Source organism: Lissotriton vulgaris, chromosome 10 (assembly GCF_964263255.1).
Source record: "Lissotriton vulgaris chromosome 10, aLisVul1.2, whole genome shotgun sequence".
Taxonomy (NCBI): Eukaryota; Metazoa; Chordata; class Amphibia; order Caudata; family Salamandridae; genus Lissotriton; species Lissotriton vulgaris.
The window spans coordinates 654,470-677,373 of NC_141698.1; the positions used below are offsets into that span (position 1 = coordinate 654,470).

Genomic DNA, 22,904 nt, shown 5'->3' on the forward strand with positions numbered 1-22,904 from the left:
GGAAAAGGTGTGTCCCAGGGAGGGGGTTACCTTGGCAAGGATAGCTGCACTGAATGTAGGGCACAGTGCAGAGGCAATTGGTGGTTAAGGACGGGGACAAGTCACTTTGAAAAAGAGAGCCGCACTGAATGTAGGGCACAGTGCAGAGCTGGTTGTGTAAGAACGCACAGTCGCCAGACAGAAATAATGGCGTGTAAAGGATCGCTTGTAAGTGATAATGCCTAATAAACTGCGGCCTTAATTCTTCCATAAAACAAACTGGTGTGGTCTGAATTTATTGGGATTCGGGCGGTGCGACCATGTGGGGTGTGCCTCTGCTGTGCCCCTTGGTTCGGCCCCCCCACTCCCCAGGGGGAGGGGGACAGTGGCTGGACCGGGGGTCTCAGTGGAGGCCGCCCCCGGGAGGCAGAGCCCGAGCACCCAATGATTGGCGCGAGATAAGGGGAGCAAAGGCAGGGAAAGAGAAAGAGCGGGCCCACCAAGCATTGGGGCTGGGCCAGCTCAGCCATAAATTTAAGGTAGGAATGTGGTAGGGAGATAAGGGCTATTTAAGGGTGGGCACCGGGCACAAGGCCCTCTTTCTCCGGGGAATTTTGGCAGGAGAAGACCCACCCACCCACCCTTGGAGGGACATGAATTGAAGGGGGGGGGGATAGACAAAGTGGGTGAGATTTGTCGCAGAGGCATATGGGGCTTACAAGAGATCCTGTGGTTTCGGAAGAAGGGACAACAGGCGGTACTTACAAAGCGATCCAAGAAGAATACAAAAAGCAGGTGGCGCAGCGGGCTCAGACTACAAATGGGGCAGGCAGGACCCAGGGGGTCACTGGCAAGCTCCCCGAGCTCCCTGTGTTCAGGTGAACCGGAAGTAAACAATTAATTGCGCAACTCGGGCGGGGGCGGGGACAAACGCCAACCCGGAAGGGAATGTGTGGGCCCCGGAAGTGAAAAGGTCACCCGGCCGGGTGGGAACCGGCTGGTTACCCGGGAGTGAGTGGACACCGGATGCAAAAGGGGCCATCCGGTTGGGTTAAAGCAGACGCTTACCCAAGGAGTGTGTGGAAACCGGAGGTAAAAGGTTACCCGGTCGGGCCGGAAGCGGAAGCTTGCCCGGAGAGAAAGGAAAAGGTGTGTCCCAGGGAGGGGGTTACCTTGGCAAGGATAGCTGCACTGAATGTAGGGCACAGTGCAGAGGCAATTGGTGGTTAAGGACGGGGACAAGTCACTTTGAAAAAGAGAGCCGCACTGAATGTAGGGCGCAGTGCAGAGCTGGTTGTGTAAGAACGCACAGTCGCCAGACAGAAATAATGGCGTGTAAAGGATCGCTTGTAAGTGATAATGCCTAATAAACTGCGGCCTTAATTCTTCCATAAAACAAACTGGTGTGGTCTGAATTTATTGGGATTCGGGCGGTGCGACCATGTGGGGTGTGCCTCTGCTGTGACCATAGCGATGAGACTAGGGTGACCAACTGGCATGGGTGCAATTTCAGGACAGTGACTGCAAAAATTCAGGACAAAGGGTCAGAATTCAGGACAGAAGGTCCGAATTCTATTACAGGACCGGAGGCTTCAGATTATGCTTCTCTTTCTTTACTGTATAAACACAGCAGCCAATAAACATACAGTTTAGTGCAATAAAAACTTCAAAGTCCATGGTGCTTGGCGTAGCCACGCCCCCTTCAGCACCCATAACAGCCTAGGACACACCTTCAGCTTCCTCTTTCTTTGCTGCTCACACAGCAAGAGTTAAGTGCCCAGCCCCTTCTCTAATGCATGTGTGATGTTTTGCAATGCTTTGTGACTGATGCAGGACGATTTGCGTGTGATTTCTCAATTTAAATGTGTGCAAATGCGCCCTTGTGCGTAGCGCTTATGTGGTTTGCTTTTTTAGTGCCTGCTTTCAGTTACTAAGGGCTTTGTTAGATAGACGCGGGTGTTCCCGCGGTGTGTGTTCCCCGCCGTAGGCGGGCAGTCTGAGGGGCGCGTTCGCGCCGGATCGGAGCTCTGCTCCCGCTTCCCACGAAGGTGCGCCTAGCGGCGCTGGAGTCAGGACAAAGACCGAGTGCCGGTCACGCCTACCTGGGGCTTTCTGGTCTTCCCTTGTCCCCGGTCAGGCTGCGCAAGGGCTCCCCTGATCGCCCGACCGCCAAAGCGAGCCGTAAACCACACGGCAGGAGCGTGCAGCACAACGCGCGCCCATTGGGCTAATTCCTAGTAGGATTTGGGCGCGCGTTGGGCTACACACGCCGAAGTCCGTTTTTCCACCATTTTTTACACACGATAGTGTCGCAGTTGGTTGTAAGAACGCCTGACTGGCTGCAATAACAGTCCTTGCCTTCGTTTGGAGTGGCACACGCTCCATATATCTATATTTTGGCTCTGACGCCCTGCTGGGCTGTAATAATAATTGACTACAGCATCTGCTGAGGGGGTTACTACCTGACTCTGTTATAATATATCACTGTGTGCTTGGGGTTGCCCCCCCCCCTGACTCCTCTTGTGCCTACCTCTATTGGATTAAGGTATATATTCTCAGGTTTTTGTCACAGTTCACCATGGAGGATGATGGATATTATTATGATGAGGAGGCGGAGGAAGGAACCTATGCAGAACAGCAATCTGCTGCAGTTGAGGACAAAATTGTGGAGGCCCTGGATGCATCAGTCCAGGCCTCAGTAAGGCGGTAGAAAGTGCAGTACCTGCTACTATACAACAAGCATTGGCGGCAGCATTAAAGCCGATCACCAAGCAGCTCGAGAGCTTCGCCAAGCGCCATGGCTATGCCAAGCACAAGCCCGGTAAGAAGCAGACACCAACTCCGCAGGCAGTTTCATCAGACCAATGGCCACACTCCAGCGCTTTGGGCTCTCTTCCGACCCCGTCCTACTCAGATCATGCTTATGCCAACAGTGGTAAGGCGAAGAGTAAGCAGCATTACGTGGACACTGATACCACTGACACCACTAACACTACTGACACGGATGAGGAGCAGCCCCCGAAGAAGAGGGCAAAGAAATCTGCCTCTTCAGCTTCAGAACCAGCTCGTCCCGACACTCCGTTTACCTTCAACCCTTCGGAGATTATGCATCCCCGTTCCACAGAGTGGGTCCCGGCCCCGGCTGTGGCACAGTACCTAGAGGAGAATCTGAGAAAAGGGTTCGATAAGGAGGTCCGTAACAGACTGCGGTCTGAATGTCCCCGTCCTGATCTTCCCCACAGGGTTGCTGAGACCCTGGAGATCGACGCCAGTATGCTGACGTTTCTAAAGAAGTTCGCCAAAGATCCCAAGAAAGGTTTGGATCGCGCCTGGAGGGGTTGCCAGGATAAAATGTTAGACGTGGTGGGGCCTCTGGCCAAAATCCTGGAAATGGCCTTGCATGCCAAAGAGACCAACGTCATTATCGATCCAGATATTCTGGCGGGGTGGACCCAGCGCGCCATATGTCTCCTCGGTAATGCTAATTGCGCAGTGTCATCGGAACGGCGCAAATCGCTGTTGATGAGAATGGATTCGAATTTGACTGAGTTAGCTTCAGCTGAATCGGGTCCCCTAGCAGAGGGCAATCTCTTTGGAGATCGTTTTGTGAAAGACGTTTCAAAGTACGTGGGTACGTTCACCTCCCTGGACAAGGCCCAAGCAGGCATCAAGCGAGCCCTGCAGAATAGCCTTTTTAATAGGGCCGGACGAGGAAGGGGACGCTCGCCAGGCCGTTTCGGCAATCAAGGTCCCCCCCCCCGAGGTGACTTCGGAAGAGGTCGAGGTGATTGGGACTCGACAAGAAGAGGTACCTTCTACCCACAGCGTCGCAGATACGCCAGAAACAAGTTTCATGCAGGCGGCAACAGGGCTGGATTCCACGCCCAGAACAATTCAGGTGAGCGCTATGGATTGCTTTTGCATGCCTTTGGGGGGTCGCACAATGTTTTTCTTACACAATTGGAGTCTCCTGACTCAAGATGCATGGGTCCTTCAGACCATTCAAGGGTTTCACCTAGTTTTCTATCAGAACCCCACACAGAGAGCGGCCCCGAAGGTTCTCCATTTTTCCCGACTAGAGTCGAGTTCTATAGAAAGTGAAATAGAAGAATCACTGCACAAACACGCCATAGCGAGGTGCGAGTACAACCCGCGCGGGTTTTGCAGCAATATCTTCCTTGTGCAGAAGAGGGGCGGAGGTCACAGGTTGGTGTTAAACTTGAAAGATTTCAATTACTTCCTAGTCTACAACCATTTCAAGATGGAGGGGATCCATCTGTTAACAGATCTTTTTCAGGCAGGGGACTGGATGGTACGTTTAGACCTGAAGGATGCGTACCTTTCCATCCCCATCTACCGCCCTCACCGTCGTTTCCTTCAGTTTCAATGGAAGGGACGTTGGTTCAAATATTCGGCCCTTCCTTTCGGGCTTTCCTCGGCTCCTTGGTGTTTCACCAAGGTGATGAAGCCAGTGGTAGCGCACCTGAGAGAGCAAGGGGTGCGTCTCATCATTTACTTAGACGACATTCTGATTTTAGCTCACAGTCCGGAACTGGTGTTGAGGCATCTTCAGATGACCATTACCCTCCTTCAGGATCTGGGGTTTGTGATAAACAGGGACAAGTCAGCCCTGATTCAGTCGCAGGAGATGGACTTTCTGGGCTTTGTGATCAACTCGCGGATAGCACAGTTGAGTATGTCGAAGTTGAGGGATTTGAAGAAGGAGATCACATCTCTTCTGAGCAAACAGTTGACCTCTCTCAGGTCGGTGGCCAGAGTAGTAGGGTTGTTGGCCTCGTCAATACAAGCGATTTTTCCGGGCCCGCTACATTACAGGGCTCTGCAGAGACTCAAGATCCAGCACCTTCAAAGAGGGCTGGCCTACTCGGACATGATTCCGCTGACTCAGGAAGTGCGAGACGAGATGCAGTGGTGGTTGAACCATGTGGAAGCGTGGAACGGCAGAGCCATCTTCGGCTCCGTGCCGGAAGTAGTCATAGAATCGGACGCCAGCCGTTGGGGCTGGGGCGCGCGTTGTGGCAAAGTTTCCACAGGAGGAAGATGGTCGCTAGAAGAACTAAAGTTGCACATAAATTGTCTGGAGCTCCTAGCGGGCTCCTTCGCGATCAAGACGCTCTCACCCCAGAAACACTCGTGTTGCATCCTCCTTCGGATGGACAACGTGTCTGCGGTTCGGTATATAAACAAGCTGGGGGGGACGAGATCGTCCATGCTGGTGGAGATAGCCAAGGATTTTTGGCATTATTGTCTCAGTCATCAGATCTCGGTGATTGCGGAATATATTCCAGGGCAGTCCAATGTAGTAGCAGACTGGAACTCGAGACATCTTCGCGACTACAGCGATTGGCAGCTGTTGCCCAGGATATTCCATTGGTTGCAGGACCTGTGGGGTCCCTGCCAGATAGACCTATTTGCATCCAGACTGAACTGTCAACTTCCCAGGTTTTTCAGCTGGAGGCCGGATCCAGCAGCGGAGACGACGGATGGCTTCTTGCAGGACTGGTCGGGCGGTGAACTATGCATTTCCCCCCTTTCTATTGATCCCACGAGTGGCCTCTCATATTCTCAAGCAGAAGGCCGAGGTGATTCTAGTGACGCCTCTGTGGCAGTCGCAACCATGGTTCCCGATGCTGTTAGGGATGTGTTGCGACCTCCCCAGGAGACTTCCATGGTCGGAGACGCTATTGCTGGGACCAGCACGGGAGCGACACCCGCTAATCATGTCCCGGGGCCTCACGCTGATGGCATGGAGGCTTTCAGGCAACGGTGGCACGTGCCTGGAATTTTGGGAGCGGCTAGCGATTACATTAAGGAAGCCTGGGCTCCCTCCACGAGGAAAAGGTACTCTTCAGCCTGGAAGAGTTGGTTATGTTGGTGCGTGGAACGGGATCTGGATCCCGTGGGGGCAGGAATTTCTCACATAGTAAATTTCTTGTCCGACAAAGCAACTAGCGGTTTGGCCTACAGATCCATGAACAATTTCCGGTCGGCCATCTCGGCGGGACACGTTCGCATTGACGGGAAACCAGTGGGTATGAACCCCTTGGTTTGTACACTGCTTAAGGGCGTTCGAGTGGCGAATCCTCCCAAGCCCAAGTATTCGGGGCTTTGGGATGTCTCTGTGGTTATTAGATTTCTGGACAACTGGCCGTCTAACGACTTGCTTTCTAGGAAACAGTTGTCAGCAAAGTTAGCGATGTTGTTATGTTTGTCGGCATGCAGAAGATCATCGGACGTTCGCGCCTTGGATATTGCAGGTAGAGTATTTACTCCGGAAGGAGTTTCTTTTACTATCACAGGTCGCACAAAAACACTGTCTAGACACATTGAATGCAATGCTTTTCCTAGTAATCCAAAACTATGTGTGGTCCAATGCTTGAAATCATACGAGGAGTGTACTCGTTCCGTAAGGCCCGCGGGGGTCACGCAGCTTTTGATAGCTGTGCAGAAACCTTTTAAGGCTGTGTCCTCGGCTACTATCGCAAGATGGTTGAAATTTATTATGAAGGAGTCTGGTATTGATGTTCAATTGTTCGGGGCGCACTCGGTGCGAGGTGCCATGGCTTCAAAATCATTTCTGTTGGGGGCTAATGTTCAAGATATAATGCATTGTGCAGATTGGTCGTCTGAATCTACATTCAGACAGTTCTATTATAAGCCGGTGGGAGACATTACCTCTATAGTATTCAATACAGCTTTAAACTAGCATAATCTGAAGCCTCCGGTCCTGTAATAGAATCAAAAATTAGCTAGCATTCGCGCCAAGAATTTTCAATTCTATTAAGGACACGGAGGCGAGGATTATCCCACCCGGCTATGTTCATTGTATGATCATGCTTGCCCACCCGTTGTTTATGAATACTCTGTTGTTTACAGCAGTTACGGGTTGTCGATTTCGTTTTTTCCAGGCAGTGACAAGAACAAGGAGTAAGAAGTCTTCTGTTGAAGAATGATGTTGGACCAGGGTTCCGGTTTTTTCCATGTTGGAGAAGTTATAGACTGTTATGGTTCATGGACTTGTGCAGTTCGCGCAAAGAAAGAGGAAGCTGAAGGGGTGTCCTAGGCTCTTATGGGTGCTGAAGGGGGCGTGGCTACGCCAAGCACCATGGACTTTGAAGTTTTTATTGCACTAAACTGTATGTTTATTGGCTGCTGTGTTTATACAGTAAAGAAAGAGAAGCATAATCCTCGCCTCCGTGTCCTTAATAGAATTGAAAATTCTTGGCGCGAATGCTAGCTAATTTTTGATTCAGGACACAAATTCGGGACAAAAGGTACATTCTGCATACACATCAGAGGAAGTTGCACAATAGTGCACAAGTAAACAGACAAGCACAAGTCAAAATAAGTTTCTTTTAGGTTGAGAGAACCTTGCACTCACTGCATCTGTTGTGTATGGGAGTGAAACACACCTGCGTTTGCATATTCAAACAAGCTTTCGCAATGCAATAGGTCTTGCATTAGGAAAGTTTGAGCTATTGGTCTTGTAAATGACAATTTTTTTATTAATGTGTTGGTTTTTTGAAAATAGCGAAATTAATAGCTTTGTCATTGACAATAGTTTTAACTTTCGCAAATGTGACACCTATAGCATTTGTACTGCAATATGTGTTGTATTTACGTGACTTAGATGTATTGATATTACAAATAACAATGGCTTTTAATTTTTTTAAATAATTAATACTTAAATGAAAGTTATTGTAATTTATAATGGCAATAGCTTAACATTTTGTAAATGACTTTTGTGAAGATTATGTTCAGTGTATTTTATTGTGACGAAAATCCAAGAACAGAAGTAAAATATTAACATCTTTTTGTGACATTTGTAATAAAGCTTGAAACATTGAGAGAGCATATTTGAACCAATTGTTGTTATGGAGAGGGAGGGGGGTGGGCTGCCTACTAATGCGTGTGGCAACAGAGAGAGAATGGGGCGCGCGCTGAGAAGGGAGGGGGTGGGCTGCCTGGTTAGGTCGAGACCTAAAAAGATGGATTTATGCCCAGATCTCTGTACTGGGGTGAATGTATGACATTGTCCTGCATTCTGTCCATCAACTGTTCTTTTCGTGATAGATATTCTACGACATCGCTCACCTTACACAAACTGAATGTATCACCAGGGAGAGTAATTGGATGCTGCCTGCCAAGAATTCTGGAAAACATTAAATGCGAAATGAATTCACAAGGGTGAGAGAGTTGGAGCGTTCAAGGTTCCATGTTACATTCTACTCAAGGTTACAAGCAGGCAGTTAGGATGAAAGTTTCTCTCCAGAAGATGCAAATAAACGTAGCTAGTATTTTCAGAGTTTCAAATGCGGGGTGGGGTGGAGGGATGGAGAGGAGGGTGGGTGGAGGGATGGAGAGGAGGGGGGGATTAACACCAAAGCAGGCCAACGCGGCAACACGTTTTATGTTTGTAGACACGCTCCGTCATACTTCCAATGGGCTGAATGAGCCAGTTTCCACCTTAAATATGATGAAGCCTTGTCATATTTGTTTGGGTAAATGCTACGGGAGAGCGGCGATTACTGTACGGGATATTCCCAAAAAGAAGTTTGGGCAGCAGGCAATTTAAATGCAGCTAGCTGTAAGGAGGCTAGCTGTTGAGCAATTGCGCGCCAAAATGGAAAGCCTTTAGCTGTGGGTCCAAGATAAACTGATCAAGGATCCATGAGAGGTTTACAAGTGAAGCTATGTTTCAAAGGAGCAGCTGCTGACACCCGAAATCTCTGACGACAATTTACAAGGGAAACGGACGCCATCCTGAGAAACGTAAACAGCTTGATAGCCTATGTGTTCTAAAAACCAAAGTCGACAAAGCTATTAAACGTTGTTCAGACCGAAAGCGACTTCCTCTATTGGCCAGGGATTCCTGCGCGATTATGTAACGTTGCCGCTGGTCCCTGCAGGGCAAATCTTTTCCCTTTAGAGTCAAAGAAGTTACCGCATGCGCTCCTGGATTTTTTGCTCTATATATGCTGCACGTGTTCATACAAACAATATATGAGAGTTCTTGGCCATACGTGCAATCCCACAACACTATGCTAGATTTGCAGTGCACGCACGCCATAGAGAAACGTCAATAGCAGTTCTGGGTCAGCTAAAACTAAAGTTCAAAGTTCATTCGAATTGCAGGATTAATTAAAAGCATAGCAGACAATTTAGAAGGGAAAAAAACACAACAGTACGATAAGACTGTACCATACACGTTATTACATGATTAAAATAAACATGAATTCATACTAGCAGCGGATAAAGAACAGGGTCAGGGCAGGCTAAGACGAGTACTATGAATAAAAGTGCAAGTGCATATCAGAGCGAGTAAAAAGAAAGGGCTCTCGTCCTATATACTCCACAGTTAAAGTGCAAGAGGTATTAATGCCATTAACGATATGGATCAGCAGACCTTCAAAAAGGAAGGCTTGCCAATGCTTCCTAAACCAGACATTGCATCTTATCGCGTGATTAAAATACAAACAAAACAGGGAGGAGCCAGGCCGGCGACTGCGATGGCCGCTTAGGCGCCCGGCTCCGTAGAATTTTCCGCCCCGCGATACTATCCTGACTGATATCCTGTGCCTGCATTACGGTCCTGTGCGGGTGAACGGTCGTGACCGCCGATCGTGTGCCTCCGAGATCTCTACCACCTCTGATGCCAGAGATATGCTCCATCTTCTACTGCGGCCTGCGGGGGCGTCAGAGCCAGGGCTTTGAGTGCGACGCTACGCTGACCGCCAATGCAACAATGGCGGCCACCAGTTGCGAAGCCTGATCGATCGCCCGGAGCGGGAGAATAACTTGCCTTGCTCCTTTGGCAGCGCCTCAGCCCCGCCAGCGGTGCCATTGAGAGGGTCCGGACCACCACCGCATAGGTTGCAGCTCCCGGAACCGGATTACTCGCTGGTGAGGTAATCGGACGTGGAATTTAGCCTTTCCTGACACCTGCGGGAGTCTCCCGAATTGTGCAGGAGAGGGTTTTCGTCTATGGCGAGGTACACCTGGGGGTGTCGGTGGTTCTGATTGCTGCACCCGATCCCACAGGCTTGTAAGTGGCACCATGCAATCCCCCTCTCCTTTGTTTGAAACCCGCTCCCGATCCTGCACAGTGATGGATGCAGACCGAGCTGCAGTCCGGGATAGCAATACCCGGCCTCAGCTTTCCCAAGGCGATGGAGTACTCAGAGCAGGGAGATACGCCGAGATCGGGGTGCATTGCGAAAGGATGGTGGTTGGTGATCTTGTTCTGGTCCTCGGCGCCCTCCGCAGTGCCCTACAATGGTACGCACGAAACCTGGGGGAAAGCTAGACGCCATTACTGCCACCCCGAGGAAGGAGGCACCAGTCGAATCTTGGGCGATTGAAATTTTGCCTAATTCCGCATCAGTGGGCTGTGCCTTGGATACCCCACCGACAAGTGAGACTTTGAGGGGCCCGACTTTTACAACTCCTAGCCGGCCAACGAGAGGTTCACCTGAATCGGGAGACATTGGACTTGTAATGCCGGAGGGGCCGGTTGATCACGCAGCGCCCTCGAATACGCCGACAAGGTTCCGACAGGGGAATGGAAATGTGACTCTTCCCCACTTGCTAAGGGCCCCATACTCAGTCTTGCCTCGACGTTTGGTGAACGTATTGGGGTGGATTGATCCCCGCGATGATCTTCCTTTACACGACCGACTGTTCCCCCCACTCGGGGTGCCCGAGTCTCCCGAAACAATCTTTTTTGATGCTGTCTGGCTGCTATATGTGGGTGAGCTTGATAGGGTGGGCCAGGGTTAGAGATGGTTCCATTACGCAGGGACTACTAACGGGCTAATGGAGGTAGAAAAGACTCGGAAATGTTATGTGACTATGTAACTCTGCGGGCTAACAATGTATCTTATTACCCTCTTGCAAACTGATTGTATCCGACTTAGTATTGTTTATTGTACTGAGGGTTTAACGCGGGGTGGGGAGGGGCCGGGGGCTGGCCTGGAGGTCCTCCTCCACTTTACTCGTAACCAATGTTCCCTCTAATTATTTTCCTCTGTGTGCGGCAGAGTAAGGTCTCTGTGCGCTGCAGCCAAGGCTATGTGCGCCAAGAACCTGACCGCGCTTGTAGACCAGGGCTTTGAGTGGGATGAAAATACTCGGGGTTCTTTCAAAGGGGCGTAACCAATGCAATTAAGGGTGTGGCTTCAAAGCAATTAAGCTAAAAGTGAGTGCATCATATAGTGTGCCACCCTACTGATATTTTGCTGCTTCTGTCATTGCCTCCGCTCACTCACCCCTTGGATGCAATTGCATCAGAGAAGCCAGCGCGTGAGCAGCGTTCTGAATGGGCTCCGATCTCACCCCAGAGAGGCCAAAGAGTGAATGTGTGGCTCCATTTGCTCCAGTTATCGAGCTCCCGGCAAAATAAGTGGGGGGATGCCGTCCACCCGCGTGGTACCCCGTCTCGAGCCCTGGCCAAGACAGTTGTTTTTTTAATCAAGTTGTATATATTAATGAAAATGCTTCCGCTCTTGTGGTTGGGGTTGTGGCTTAATGCTTGAGCTGTCGATTTTGGAGATGGGTTTTTAGTCTCAGGTCAGCCTAAAATCCTGTGATTCTGGGCAAATAAATTAATCTCCCCATGCAGACAAAAAAATATATAATAATAAATCATGTAAAGCGCTGCAATACTTTTTCGGTTGAGTTCGCACTATATAAAAACTTGCTGCATTTCTTTTCTCCATGTTGAGTGGTGCAAACAAGACCCAAAACCCCTTCATAAATATACTCCTAAGTATCTTTCATTACTTTTTCACTCGAGGGCTTACTAGCATAAAAAAATTATGTGAGAGACCAGCGAGCACAGCGCAAGTGATTTCTCCCTGCATGCATAACTTACCTAAACTTGAATAATATAACATTTTGAAAACCTTAGTAAATGTTGCACAATGTTGGATGAAAAAACTTCAGACATTTTGGCTGGTCTCAATAAAGTTTCACCCTGGACTACTTTTGTTACATTTTTGATAATAACTGCTGCATCTTCTTTCAAAATAATTACTAGAATTACTTGGAGTATGACAAATACCGCTATCTTTGAGTATGGTGAGCTTTGCCTCTAGAATTTGTTAATGGGATATACTGTCTTTTACAAATAAATATAAAACATGTTCCTTAAGTACTCTGATACCAAGAGATGAAACAAGAGAAAACAATACAGTACAAATAAAATGTTTCACATAAAGGGAAACTGCCGATAGTAATTCAATTTGAAAGGACAGCTTCTCTGCCAATGTAATTTGGTAACATGTCTAACGGCAGAACGATTCTTAGCCTTCATGGGGATGACAAAGAAATTTCTGCAAATGACTGCCTTACGGCTTGCATTTACTTATTTCGAGGTGGCCAGTCAGCAATCCTGGCCCGAACTCCCTTCTTAGGAACACCGGGAGTGGCAAAAATATGATGGGAACTTTCACTACATGGCGGCCCAACAGGAGACATTGCTGAAGACTCTAAAAGTGCCATTCTGTGACCTGAAACGTCTCATAAAAATCATCGGAGCGGGCTTTGGAAGATACATCTGCACCAATAGCCTGTGCAACACTTGCAACTGCTCTATCAGTCTGGGACCGCTTTGGGCTGGTCATGATGTGAAAACGTGCTTGGTGCTTGTGTGCTGCAGCAGAAAACTGAGTTATTTTGCCTTCCCCAATGCCCAATCCCCTTTTGGAGAAAAGCCTCCAGCAAACAAAATGGTAGCATGGGAACTCAGAAGTGTTCATCTAGCATAGATTAAAATGTTGCACTCCTGTCTGTGTACGCTAGGTTTGTAAATTGGTACTGCCTAGAAGTCTCTTTAACTTCTTCATGGTTGCTGAAGCGCCACGTTCCAAAGTGCGAGGAAAGGCCTGGCATCACCTGTCCTGTACACATGTTGTTCGATGTATTGCTGGACCTGTTTGGAGATTTAGACAGGAGTCATCCTAGATCTTGTGCAATGGTTGTCCTTCTCTGCAAACTCCTCGAAGTCTCATGTGTGGGCTTTCATATTTATACGCTTGTTGTAACCGTACTGGATGCTCGCCGACGTCTGATGGCAGGCTGCAGATTCCTACACATCATGCCTTGTTTCACTTTGTTTTGCGTGTCAATCCAAACAGTTCCCAGGTGTGACGACGGGTGGCACCGTAGGGCGGGGTTGTTCCTGCGTGTTCCAGTTGGTGTGACGAGGCTGCTCCTGTGTCCCCGAGTTTGGAAGGGTGTGGGTGGTCAGAAGGGGGTTTGGGCTGCAGCTGGAGCCCGTCCAGCCGTAGGGTGTGTTTATGTGTGTGGGGGCTGTAGCGTTACTGCTCCATGCATCTCCTCAACACACAGTGGCGGTCCGTCCATTATGGGCGTTGGGGCGTTGCCCCCCTCCCCGCTCAGCCCGTCTTTGAAGTGAATCGTTCAAAGACGCCGAGGGCTCGGAGAAGAAGGACTCAACTGTCTGCATGACGCCAGACTGCCATGAAGGGGGTGGGCGGTCTGCCGTCCTTTGTCAGACGTCACCAGGCCAGGGGACATGCAGCACCACAAGTGCGCATGAGTGGGGACGGAGGGCGAATTTTCGCACCGTGTCCACTCATGCGCATTTGTGTTTTTGCTTGGTTGCGCATGCCCATTAGGAGCCCTTCGGCCTCCTAATGGGCGTGCTGCGGGCGAGAAAGCCTGTGCCCCAACTGGCGCCAGGATTGGCCTAGAGGGGCTGTGAGCCTGTGACGTGACGTGAGGGGAGCAGAGCAGATCCCAGAGGTGGCGCGGACCGGAGCCGGCAGCAAGGTAAGAGTGTGTGTGTGTTTTTCTTTTCTTTTAAAGTGTTTTGTGCGTGCGTGCGTGCGTGTATGCATGAATGTTTGGTGGAGAGTGTTGTCGTGAATGGATGTGTTTGTGTGTATGCGTGTGTGAAATTGAATACATTTCTTATTCACTGAATTTTGTATGTTGTGTATGTGTGTGTGATTATGCGTCCCACTGCCTGCGGTTACCGTTTCCCAATCAGAGTCGTGTCCTCGATGTGGTCCATTGTAGTGTGCTGAGTGGTGCTGAGCCCGGGCGTGGACTGAAACCAGTGAGGCGGTGCAGTCAGTCTTACCCCTGTCTCTCTCCCCTGCTGGGTCAATGGAACCATCTCCTTGCCTAGGTCAGAGTGGTTCCCGGGGTTTCCTACTCTGTCCGAAAGCAGCACAAGAACCGAAACGGAAAAGCCAATAAACATGGTTTAAATTCAAAATATAATTTTATTATTTTCGAGCAGCGCGTTTGGCCCAGAGAAGGTGCACTGGGGGTATAGAGGAGGGATAATGAGAAAATTAGGAGCAGGCGCGCAACACCCATACGGCTCAAAGGGTTTTGTTCCCCCTTTCACCTTTCTGTTTCTCAGCCAGGCTGGGCAAAGGTCTCACTTCGTTTGGACCAGTTGAACACGCAAATGCAGCAATGAACAACTTAAAGCGAGCCTGTCAACTTTTGCAAAGGGCATTCAACTGCGTGGCAACACCTGGCACTGTGTTGAAAATGAAGTAGCCAGAGATATTACACAGCGCCAAGTGGCCGTGCCTGCTACTTCGTTTTCAGCGCTGAATTCAAATTCGGGACGAGAACAATCATTGCATAGTGTGTATATTGCTCAGATTTTCAGCAGAAAAGGAGAGGTAAACGGCCACAGGCACGGGGTAATGAGAGGTAGGGACCGGTGCCAGTTACAGCAGAGAGGTACTAAGCAGCAATAGGTACAAAAGAAAGCGGCAGGGACAGTGAGATACACGGAAAAAGAGAAGCATGGCTGGATGAGACAGGTGTACAAGCTAGAGCACTAGCTCTGTTCTTGCTACTTTGCATCCCTTAATTTCCCTGCATGAGATCCATGTCTCCTATTTTCCTGCATGCCTGCCCCCCCTCTCACAAACCCCACCAACCGCCACTGTCAACACAGCTGCGGTACCGGGGGTCCTCAGCCCCTCTCTCCCCGATGCTCCAGGCCGGTGAACCGGGCCTTGCTGCCCTCAAGTGCCCCCCTACTTTACAAATGCCCTCATTCAGTCCACAGCCTCTCTCTATTCAGAAAAGCCACGCATCAATTCCAAAAGCATTACGTGTGCTTTACACGTCATGCTTTTGGACTTGCTGCATTTCTTTTTTAAATAGAGCGCAGCTGGGTGCTGATTGAGAGCAATGCACATGAGAGTGCTGCATTTAACAGCAATACTTTCACAACGGCCCGCAATCAGCACCCAGCTGCGCTCTATTTAAAAAAGAAATGCAGCAAGTCCAAAAGCATGACGTGTAAAGCACACGTAATGCTTTTGGAATTGATGCGTGGCTTTTCTGAATAGAGAGAGGCTGTGGACTGAATGAGGGCATTTGTAAGGCCTCAGGCAACCAGTAAATTGCCGTTTTTCGCCGCTCGCGTTCTGAAAGCGGGCGGCGGCCAGAACGTGTGCGCGCTTCACAAGAGGCACTGCGCGCTCGGTGCCTTAAAGCTGCGCGGGCGCCCAGCCGCGCGGGTTAGAGGGAACACTGCTCGTAACTACTTTCTTTTCATTTCTTATGGACTTGTTTCTTTCGGGGGTTTTAGTTTTTCAGGGCGACAGGCACACTGCTAGGGGGGGTAGGCCGTAGCCATCTACAGGAGTGCAGGGTGGGGGGTTGGGAGGATGGGTCTTCTTAGTCTTGTCCTTTTATTGTTACTATGGCCCTTTTCTTCCTTCTCTTTCTTTTTCTTTTCTGGGATCTGGTAGTGTATTCCTGTGTTTTTGCCAGTCTATTCAACTAGGGAAGATGTTCCTACGATGTTCATAGGCATGACGGGCGGATCGCTATAACGATGCAATGTGTAAGGTTTTTATTGATTATCCTGGTTAATGTGCACCGGCGCCAATATTTCAACCACAGTGATCCTGTCTGTGAATATCCTACACTATTGCAATTCCTTACTTTGTTATTGATTGAATATACGGTTCCGGATCCTTTTCTTCTTTATACCTTTAAAAAGAAATCCTGACATACACGTGATAAGCTGTGGGCGAATGTTATTTAGCCTCAATACGGGGCCTGCGGGTGGCGGATTATTATTTTTCATGATATGCCTGACTTGATTTGACCTAACTGTACTAGCGGCCAGCCGTGATGGTTGTAGGCCCATACCTGTATCTGATTAATGTAACAATAAAGGTTTACCAAAAAAAAAAAATACAAACAAAACATTTGTCTAAATGCATTTCTGATCATGAGCGAGCAAGGGTAAAGTACAACTCAAAGGCGCATATAACAAGCGCGGGGGGGAGCGGATCCCTTTGAAGAACAAGGCAGCGCTGGGAGGGGGGCGGGGCAGAAATGCGATTCACGGCCTGGCGTGAAGTGTGAAGCGGGGTAAGGGGAGCCTTTGAAGGGCAAGGCAGGGGAATAGAAGCGTTTTGAAATCACAGGTGTTACTTAGCAAATGTAAAACCACTAAGTTTTATCTACGTCGGAAGGAATGAATGCAGATCTGGTCTTGACGGGTTTAAACTCCTTGTTTAGCAGCTAAAGTTCAACTCACTGAGCCAACCTGCTAGCTATAAACAAGCCCATTGGCAATTTTTTTTGGGGGGGAAAGTGGGGTCGAGTCTTTACCACACAAAAAAACAAAAAATATGACTGGGGAAAAAATGGAATCAATATTTCCTTCCATACGGTGAACATGTGTGGAAGACCTGAGGTTTAGCGATAAAGTGTTGACTTAGGCGCTACAGTGTTAAATTCGGCTAACTAACTTGGCTAAAATGTATGATACTCGGCAGGTCATTTTATCACATTGAGCGTCAATTCCATGTTTTGTAAACAATGGGAATGCTAGGGCAGGAGAAGGAACAGAGTAATACTCTGCATATAAACAAGAGACAGAAACTGGGACAACAAGTTAAAAAAATGTAACGTATTGCAGGAATAAAGTGGGAAAAGCAAAACGCCCCCTATAATGCATTTTTTTTAAAGAAAAATGTGAGTGTGCGCTTGTGAGGGCTTTGTGGCAAAAGAAAGTGAGTGAATTGTGGGATGCATGGGCAGAGAGGAGGCAGGCGCTGTAGAGGGAGGGGGTGGGCTGCCTGCAACTCGAGCTACCATATGGAGAGGGAGGGGGGTGGGCTGCCTACTAATGCGTGTGGCAACAGAGAGAGAAGGGGGCGCACGCTGGAGAGGGAGGGGGTGGGCTGCCTGGTTAGGCCGAGACCTAAAAAGATGGATTTATGCCCAGATCTCTGTACTGGGGTGAATGTATGACATTGTCCTGCATTCTGTCCATCAACTGTTCTTTTCGCGATAGATATTCTACGACATCGCTCACCTTACACAAACTGAATGTATCACCAGGGAGAGTAATTGGATGCTGCCTGCCAAGAGTTCTGGAAAACATTAAATGCGAAATGAATTCACAAGGGTGAGAGAGGGTGGAGCGTTCAAGGTTCCATGTTACAATTCGACTCAAGGTTACAAGCAGGCAGTTAGGATGAAAGTTTCTCTCCAGAAGATGCAAATAAACATAGCTAGTATTTGCAGAGTTTCAAATGCGGGGGATGGGGTGGAGGGATGGAGAGGAGGGGGGGGTGGAGGGATGGAGAGGAAGGGGGGGATTAACACCAAAGCAGGCCAACGCGGCAACACGTTTTATGTTTGTAGACACGCTCCGTCATACTTCCAATGGGCTGAATGAGCCAGTTTCCACCTTAAATATGATGAATACTTGTCGTATTTGTTTGGGTAAATGCTACGGGAGAGCTGCGATTACTGTACGGGATATTCCCAAAAAGAAGTTTGGGCGGCAGGCAATTTAAATGAAGCTAGCTGTAAGGAGGCTAGCTGTTGAGCAATTGCGCGCCAAAATGGAAAGCCTTTAGCTGTGGGTCCAAGATAAACTGATCAAGGATCCATGAGAGGTTTACAAGTGAACCCATGTTTCAAAGGAGCAGCTGCTGACTCCCGAAATCTCTGACGACAATTTACAAGGGAAACGTAAACAGCTTGATAGCCTACTTGTTCTAACAAGCTCTCGGCATTGTTGTGGCGCGTGAGCAGGAAGAGGAAAGATAAGAGAAGAGTGCAGGAAGCAAGAAAACAAGAGAAACTATCGAAGAACACGAAAAGGAACAGGGACTGGGGGAAGAGGGCAGAAGTTAAGGAGCCAAAGAGGACGTTCGGGGGGGGGGAAGCCTGTGGGAGGCTGCTGCCTTTGATGTGAGACCAGGGGGGGAGTAGAGATGCGAGTCACGGCCTGGGGCCGTGAAGTGTGAACCAGTGGGCGAGATGCGAGTCACGGCCTGCGGCCGTGAAGTGTTAATGAACCAGTGGGCGGGGAGGCAGGAGCAAATGGTAAGGGGAGCCTTTGAAGAGCAAGGCAGGGGGATGGAAGCGCGGTCACGAGCAGGTGCACTTCTACAAATCCGGATCATAAAAGTTAGATTTCTGGATCGGCGGCATTAGGTCTCTCTGCGAGACCTAAAAAAAGTGAAGGAAAAGATCAAAGCTGAAGACTTCTCAGATCTTACATGCTTATACTGTCCTATATCACCTCCTGTGCTCATACTGTCCTGCATCAGAGTCCAGCCTAGAGGTGCTCATACTGTCTTATATCACGGCCTGCACTCATACTGTCCTACATCAGAGTCCAGCCTAGAGGTACTCATACTGTCCTATATCACGGCCTGCACTCATACTGTCCTACATAAGAGTCCAGCCTAGAGGTACTCATACTGTCCTATATCACGGCCTGCACTCATACTGTCCTACATCAGAGTCAAGCCTAGAGGTGCTTATACTGTCCTATATCACCTCCTGTACTCATACTGTCCTCCATCAGAGTCCAGCCTAGAGGTACTCATACTGTCCTATATCACGGCCTGCACTCATACTGTCCTACATCAGAGTCCAGCCTGGAGGTGTTTATACAGTCCTATATCACGTCCTGTACTCATAATGTCCTACATTAGAGTCCAACCTAGAGGTGTTTATACTGTCCTATACCACCTCCTGTACTCATACTGTCCAACATTAGAGTCCAGCCTAGAGGTGCTTATACTGTCCTATATCACCTCCTGTACTCATACTGTCCTACATCAGAGTCCAGCCTAGAGGTGTTCATACTTTCCTATATCACAGCCTGCACTCATACTGTCCTCCACCAGAGTCCTGCCTAGAGGTGCTCATACTGTCCTATATCACGTCCTGCACTCATACTGTCCTACATCAGAGTCCAGCCTAGAGGTGTTTATACTGTCCTCTATCACGTCTTGTGCTCATACTGTCCTCCATCAGAGTCCAGCCTAGAGGGGTTTATACTGCCCTATATCACCTCCTGCACTCATACTGTCCTCCATCAGAGTCCAGCCGAGAGGGGTTTATACTGTCCTATATCACGTCCTGCACTCATACTGTCCTATATCAGAGTCATGCCCAGAGTTTCTCATACTGTCCTATATCACCTCATGTACTCATACTGTCCTCCATCAGAGTCCAGCCTAGAGGTGTTTATACTGTCCTATAACACGGCCTGCACTCATACTGTCCTACATTAGAGTCCAGCCTAGAGGTGCTTATACTGTCCTATATCACGTTCTGTGCTCATACTGTCTTACATCAGAGGCCAGCCTAGAGGGGTTTATACTGCCCTATATTACCTCCTGCACTCATACTGTCCTCCATCAGAGTCCAGCCTAGAGGGGTTTATACTGTCCTATATCACGTCCTATACTCATACTGTCCTACATCAGAGTCCTGCCTACAGGTGCTCATAATGTCTTATATCACGTCCAGCAATCATACTGTCCTCCATTAGAGTCCTGCCTAGAGGTGCTTATACTGTCCTATATCACGTTCTGTGCTCATACTGTCTTACATCAGAGGCCAGCCTAGAGGGGTTTATACTGCCCTATATTACCTCCTGCACTCATACTGTCCTCCATCAGAGTCCAGCCTAGAGGGGTTTATACTGTCCTATATCACGTCCTATACTCATACTGTCCTACATCAGAGTCCTGCCTACAGGTGCTCATAATGTCTTATATCACGTCCAGCAATCATACTGTCCTCCATCAGAGTCCAGCCTAGAGGGGTTTATACTGTCCTATATCATGTCCTATACTCATACTGTCCTACATCAGAGTCCAGCCTAGAGGTGTTTATACAGTCCTATAACACGTCCTGTACTCATACTGTCCTACATTAGAGTCCAGCCTAGAGGTGCTTATACTGTCCTATATCAACTCCTGTACTCATACTGTCCTACATCAGAGTCCAGCCTAGAGGGGTTTATACTGTCCTATATCACGTCCTGCACTCATACTGTTCTATATCGAAGTCCTGCCTAGAGGTGCTCATACTGTCCTATATCACGTCATGCAATCAACTGTCCTACATCAGAGTCCTGCCTACAGGTGCTCATACTGTCCTATATCACGTCCTGCAAACATACTGTCCTCCATCAGAGTCCAGCCTAGAGGGGTTTAAACTGTCCTATATCACCTCCTGTACTCATACTGTCCTACATCAGAGTCCAGCCTAGAGGTGCTCATACTGTCCTATATCACGTCCTATGCTCATACTGTTGTGAATGTATCTAGGACCCTAATTAAATATTCCCGATTCATGCCCTTATATGGTTAAAATAAATCATGTCCTTATAAATGCATAAGAATCATATCCATATTAAGTCATAGCCCATGCTGTCCAAATACGGCAAGGCTACTTCCCTAGACTCCTAGAAAGTACAACGTGTTCTTTAAACAAACCAAGCCTCCAGCAGTCCGGGAATCCCCTTGCTTCTGTTTTGATTTGTCCTATAACTCCTGAGAGTCCTGAAAGAACTGCCAGTTCTTAGTGACAGTTCTTAGTGACGTCTTATGTCCAACCTTACATCAAACACGGCACCTTCCAGGTATAAATATACCAACACTTGCCTTAAGCAACACACAGTGGTTGGAAGCAGAGCGACGATCTACTTGCCCGAAGCCCAGCTGATGCGAGAGCCGAAGGAAGTCGTCCCTCACGTTTGACACACTGGGAAAGAAGCTGTCTTTTCTCACGCCGAGAAATCCAGCTCCGGTGTTTCCAGTCACCCTTGCGGGTTACTGGGAGATCAAGTCCTGAGAATGAGATACAAGACCTCCTTCATTCTATAACCACGGTACGGAGCTGATTAAAACCTTAAAGAGAATTCTTGATTCAGATTCTTGGCAAAAACCAACTTAACTTAAAACTGCAACTTACTTACTTATTCCCACGTATTAGGCTTAGGTCAGGTACACCGGGGTAGGCGTACCTTAGAAGCACCAGTTGAGTTCGTTAGTCAATGTTTTTATGTATGTAAATATTTTATCAGTTTTAAAGTATCATATGGCTAAGAAACCATATCAATGCTTTTACAGTATTATTTTATATTACTCCTTTTACTGTACGCACTTCACTTCATGATCAGTATTGCAATTGTGGCAATTCATTTCTCTTGCATGAGAAAGAAGACTGCTCAATAAAATAACACCTTTTATTGAAAACACCGTCTCTCTATTTCTCTGCACTCTGGTGAAATTAAGCATGCACGATTGACTGAGTGAAATAGCTGTCTATTGTTTTCACACGACTCTGGAGATATACTCTTTATTCTGGGGGAGCAAAGATGTCATGTTATATGGTTGTCAGAAGCTAATCCCTTCTTGTCTGAATCAGGGAAGTTAACCCCTCCCTATTCATTTGAGAAAGTTTCTAGTGACCTCTGAGCTAGCTGGCAAAACTAATTAAGTCTAACATAGTCAGTAGAGACCTAGATGACCTCCGTCCTACATCTACACTGCTGTATATGTTATTCCAATGCGCAGAGTCTATTGGGAATATAGGAACTACACAACAATACTGTCCTACATTAGAGTCCAGCCTAGAGGTGCTTATACTGTCCTATATCACGTCCTGCACTCATACTGTCCTACATCAGAGTCCAGCCTAGAGGTGCTCATACTGTCCTATATCACCTCCTGTACTCATACTGTCCTTCATCAGAGTCCAGCCTAGAGGTGCTCATACTGTCCTATATCACCTCCTGTACTCATACTGTCCTTCATCAGAGTCCAGCCTTGAGGTGCTCATACTGTCCTATATCACAGCCTGCACTGTACTGTACCATATCAAATCCCTGCTGAGAAGTGCTCGTACTGTCCTGTATCACATCCATGCTCAAGTGTGCATACTGCCCTATATTTCATCCCTTCTAAGAAGTGCTTGTACTGTCCTATTATATGCAAAGCAGTCATGCTGAGAAATGCTGGTACTGTCCAATGCCACATCCCTGCCGAGGAGTGCTTGTACTGCCCAATTAAATGCACATTAGCCCTGCTGAAAACACCTTTACTGTTCTATAGCAAATCCCTGGTTAGAAGTGCTTGTACGGTCCCATTAACTGCACATAAGCCCATCTGAGAAGCGTTAGTGCTGGTTTACAACACAGCCCTGCTGAGATGGAATCACACTGTCCTATATCACTGTCCTGCTGAGAAGTGCATGCACTGTCCTATATCACTGTCCTGCGCTGAGAAGTGCATGCACTGTCCTATATCACTGTCCTGCTGAGAAGTTCATGCACTGTCCTCTATCACTGTCCTGCGGAGAAGTTCATACACTGTCCTATATCACTGTCCTGCTGAGAAGTGCATGCGCTGTCCTATATCACTGTCCTGCTGAGAACTGCATGCACTGTCCTATATCACTGTCCTGCTGAGAAGTGCATGCACTGTCCTATATCACTGTCCTGCGCTGAGAAGTAAATGCACTCTCCTATATCACTGTCCTGCTGAGAAGTTCATACATTGTCCTATATCACTGTCCTGCTGAGAAGTGCATGCACTGTCCTATATCACAGTCCTGCTGAGAAGTGC

General features: G+C 48.4%; 1 protein-coding gene across 1 annotated transcript in view; it reads left to right on the forward strand.

Annotated features, from left to right (window-relative positions):
• LOC147684270 (uncharacterized) overlaps positions 1-22,904 on the forward strand; it is a 44,306-nt gene that overhangs the window by 18,686 nt on the left and 2,716 nt on the right. Inside the window, exons 2-4 of the mRNA XM_086942303.1 lie at positions 2,732-3,610; positions 4,224-4,291; positions 4,574-4,743. Coding sequence (XP_086798429.1) covers positions 2,732-3,610; positions 4,224-4,291; positions 4,574-4,743 — 1,117 coding nt within the window. The remainder of the gene's footprint in view (positions 1-2,731; positions 3,611-4,223; positions 4,292-4,573; positions 4,744-22,904) is intronic.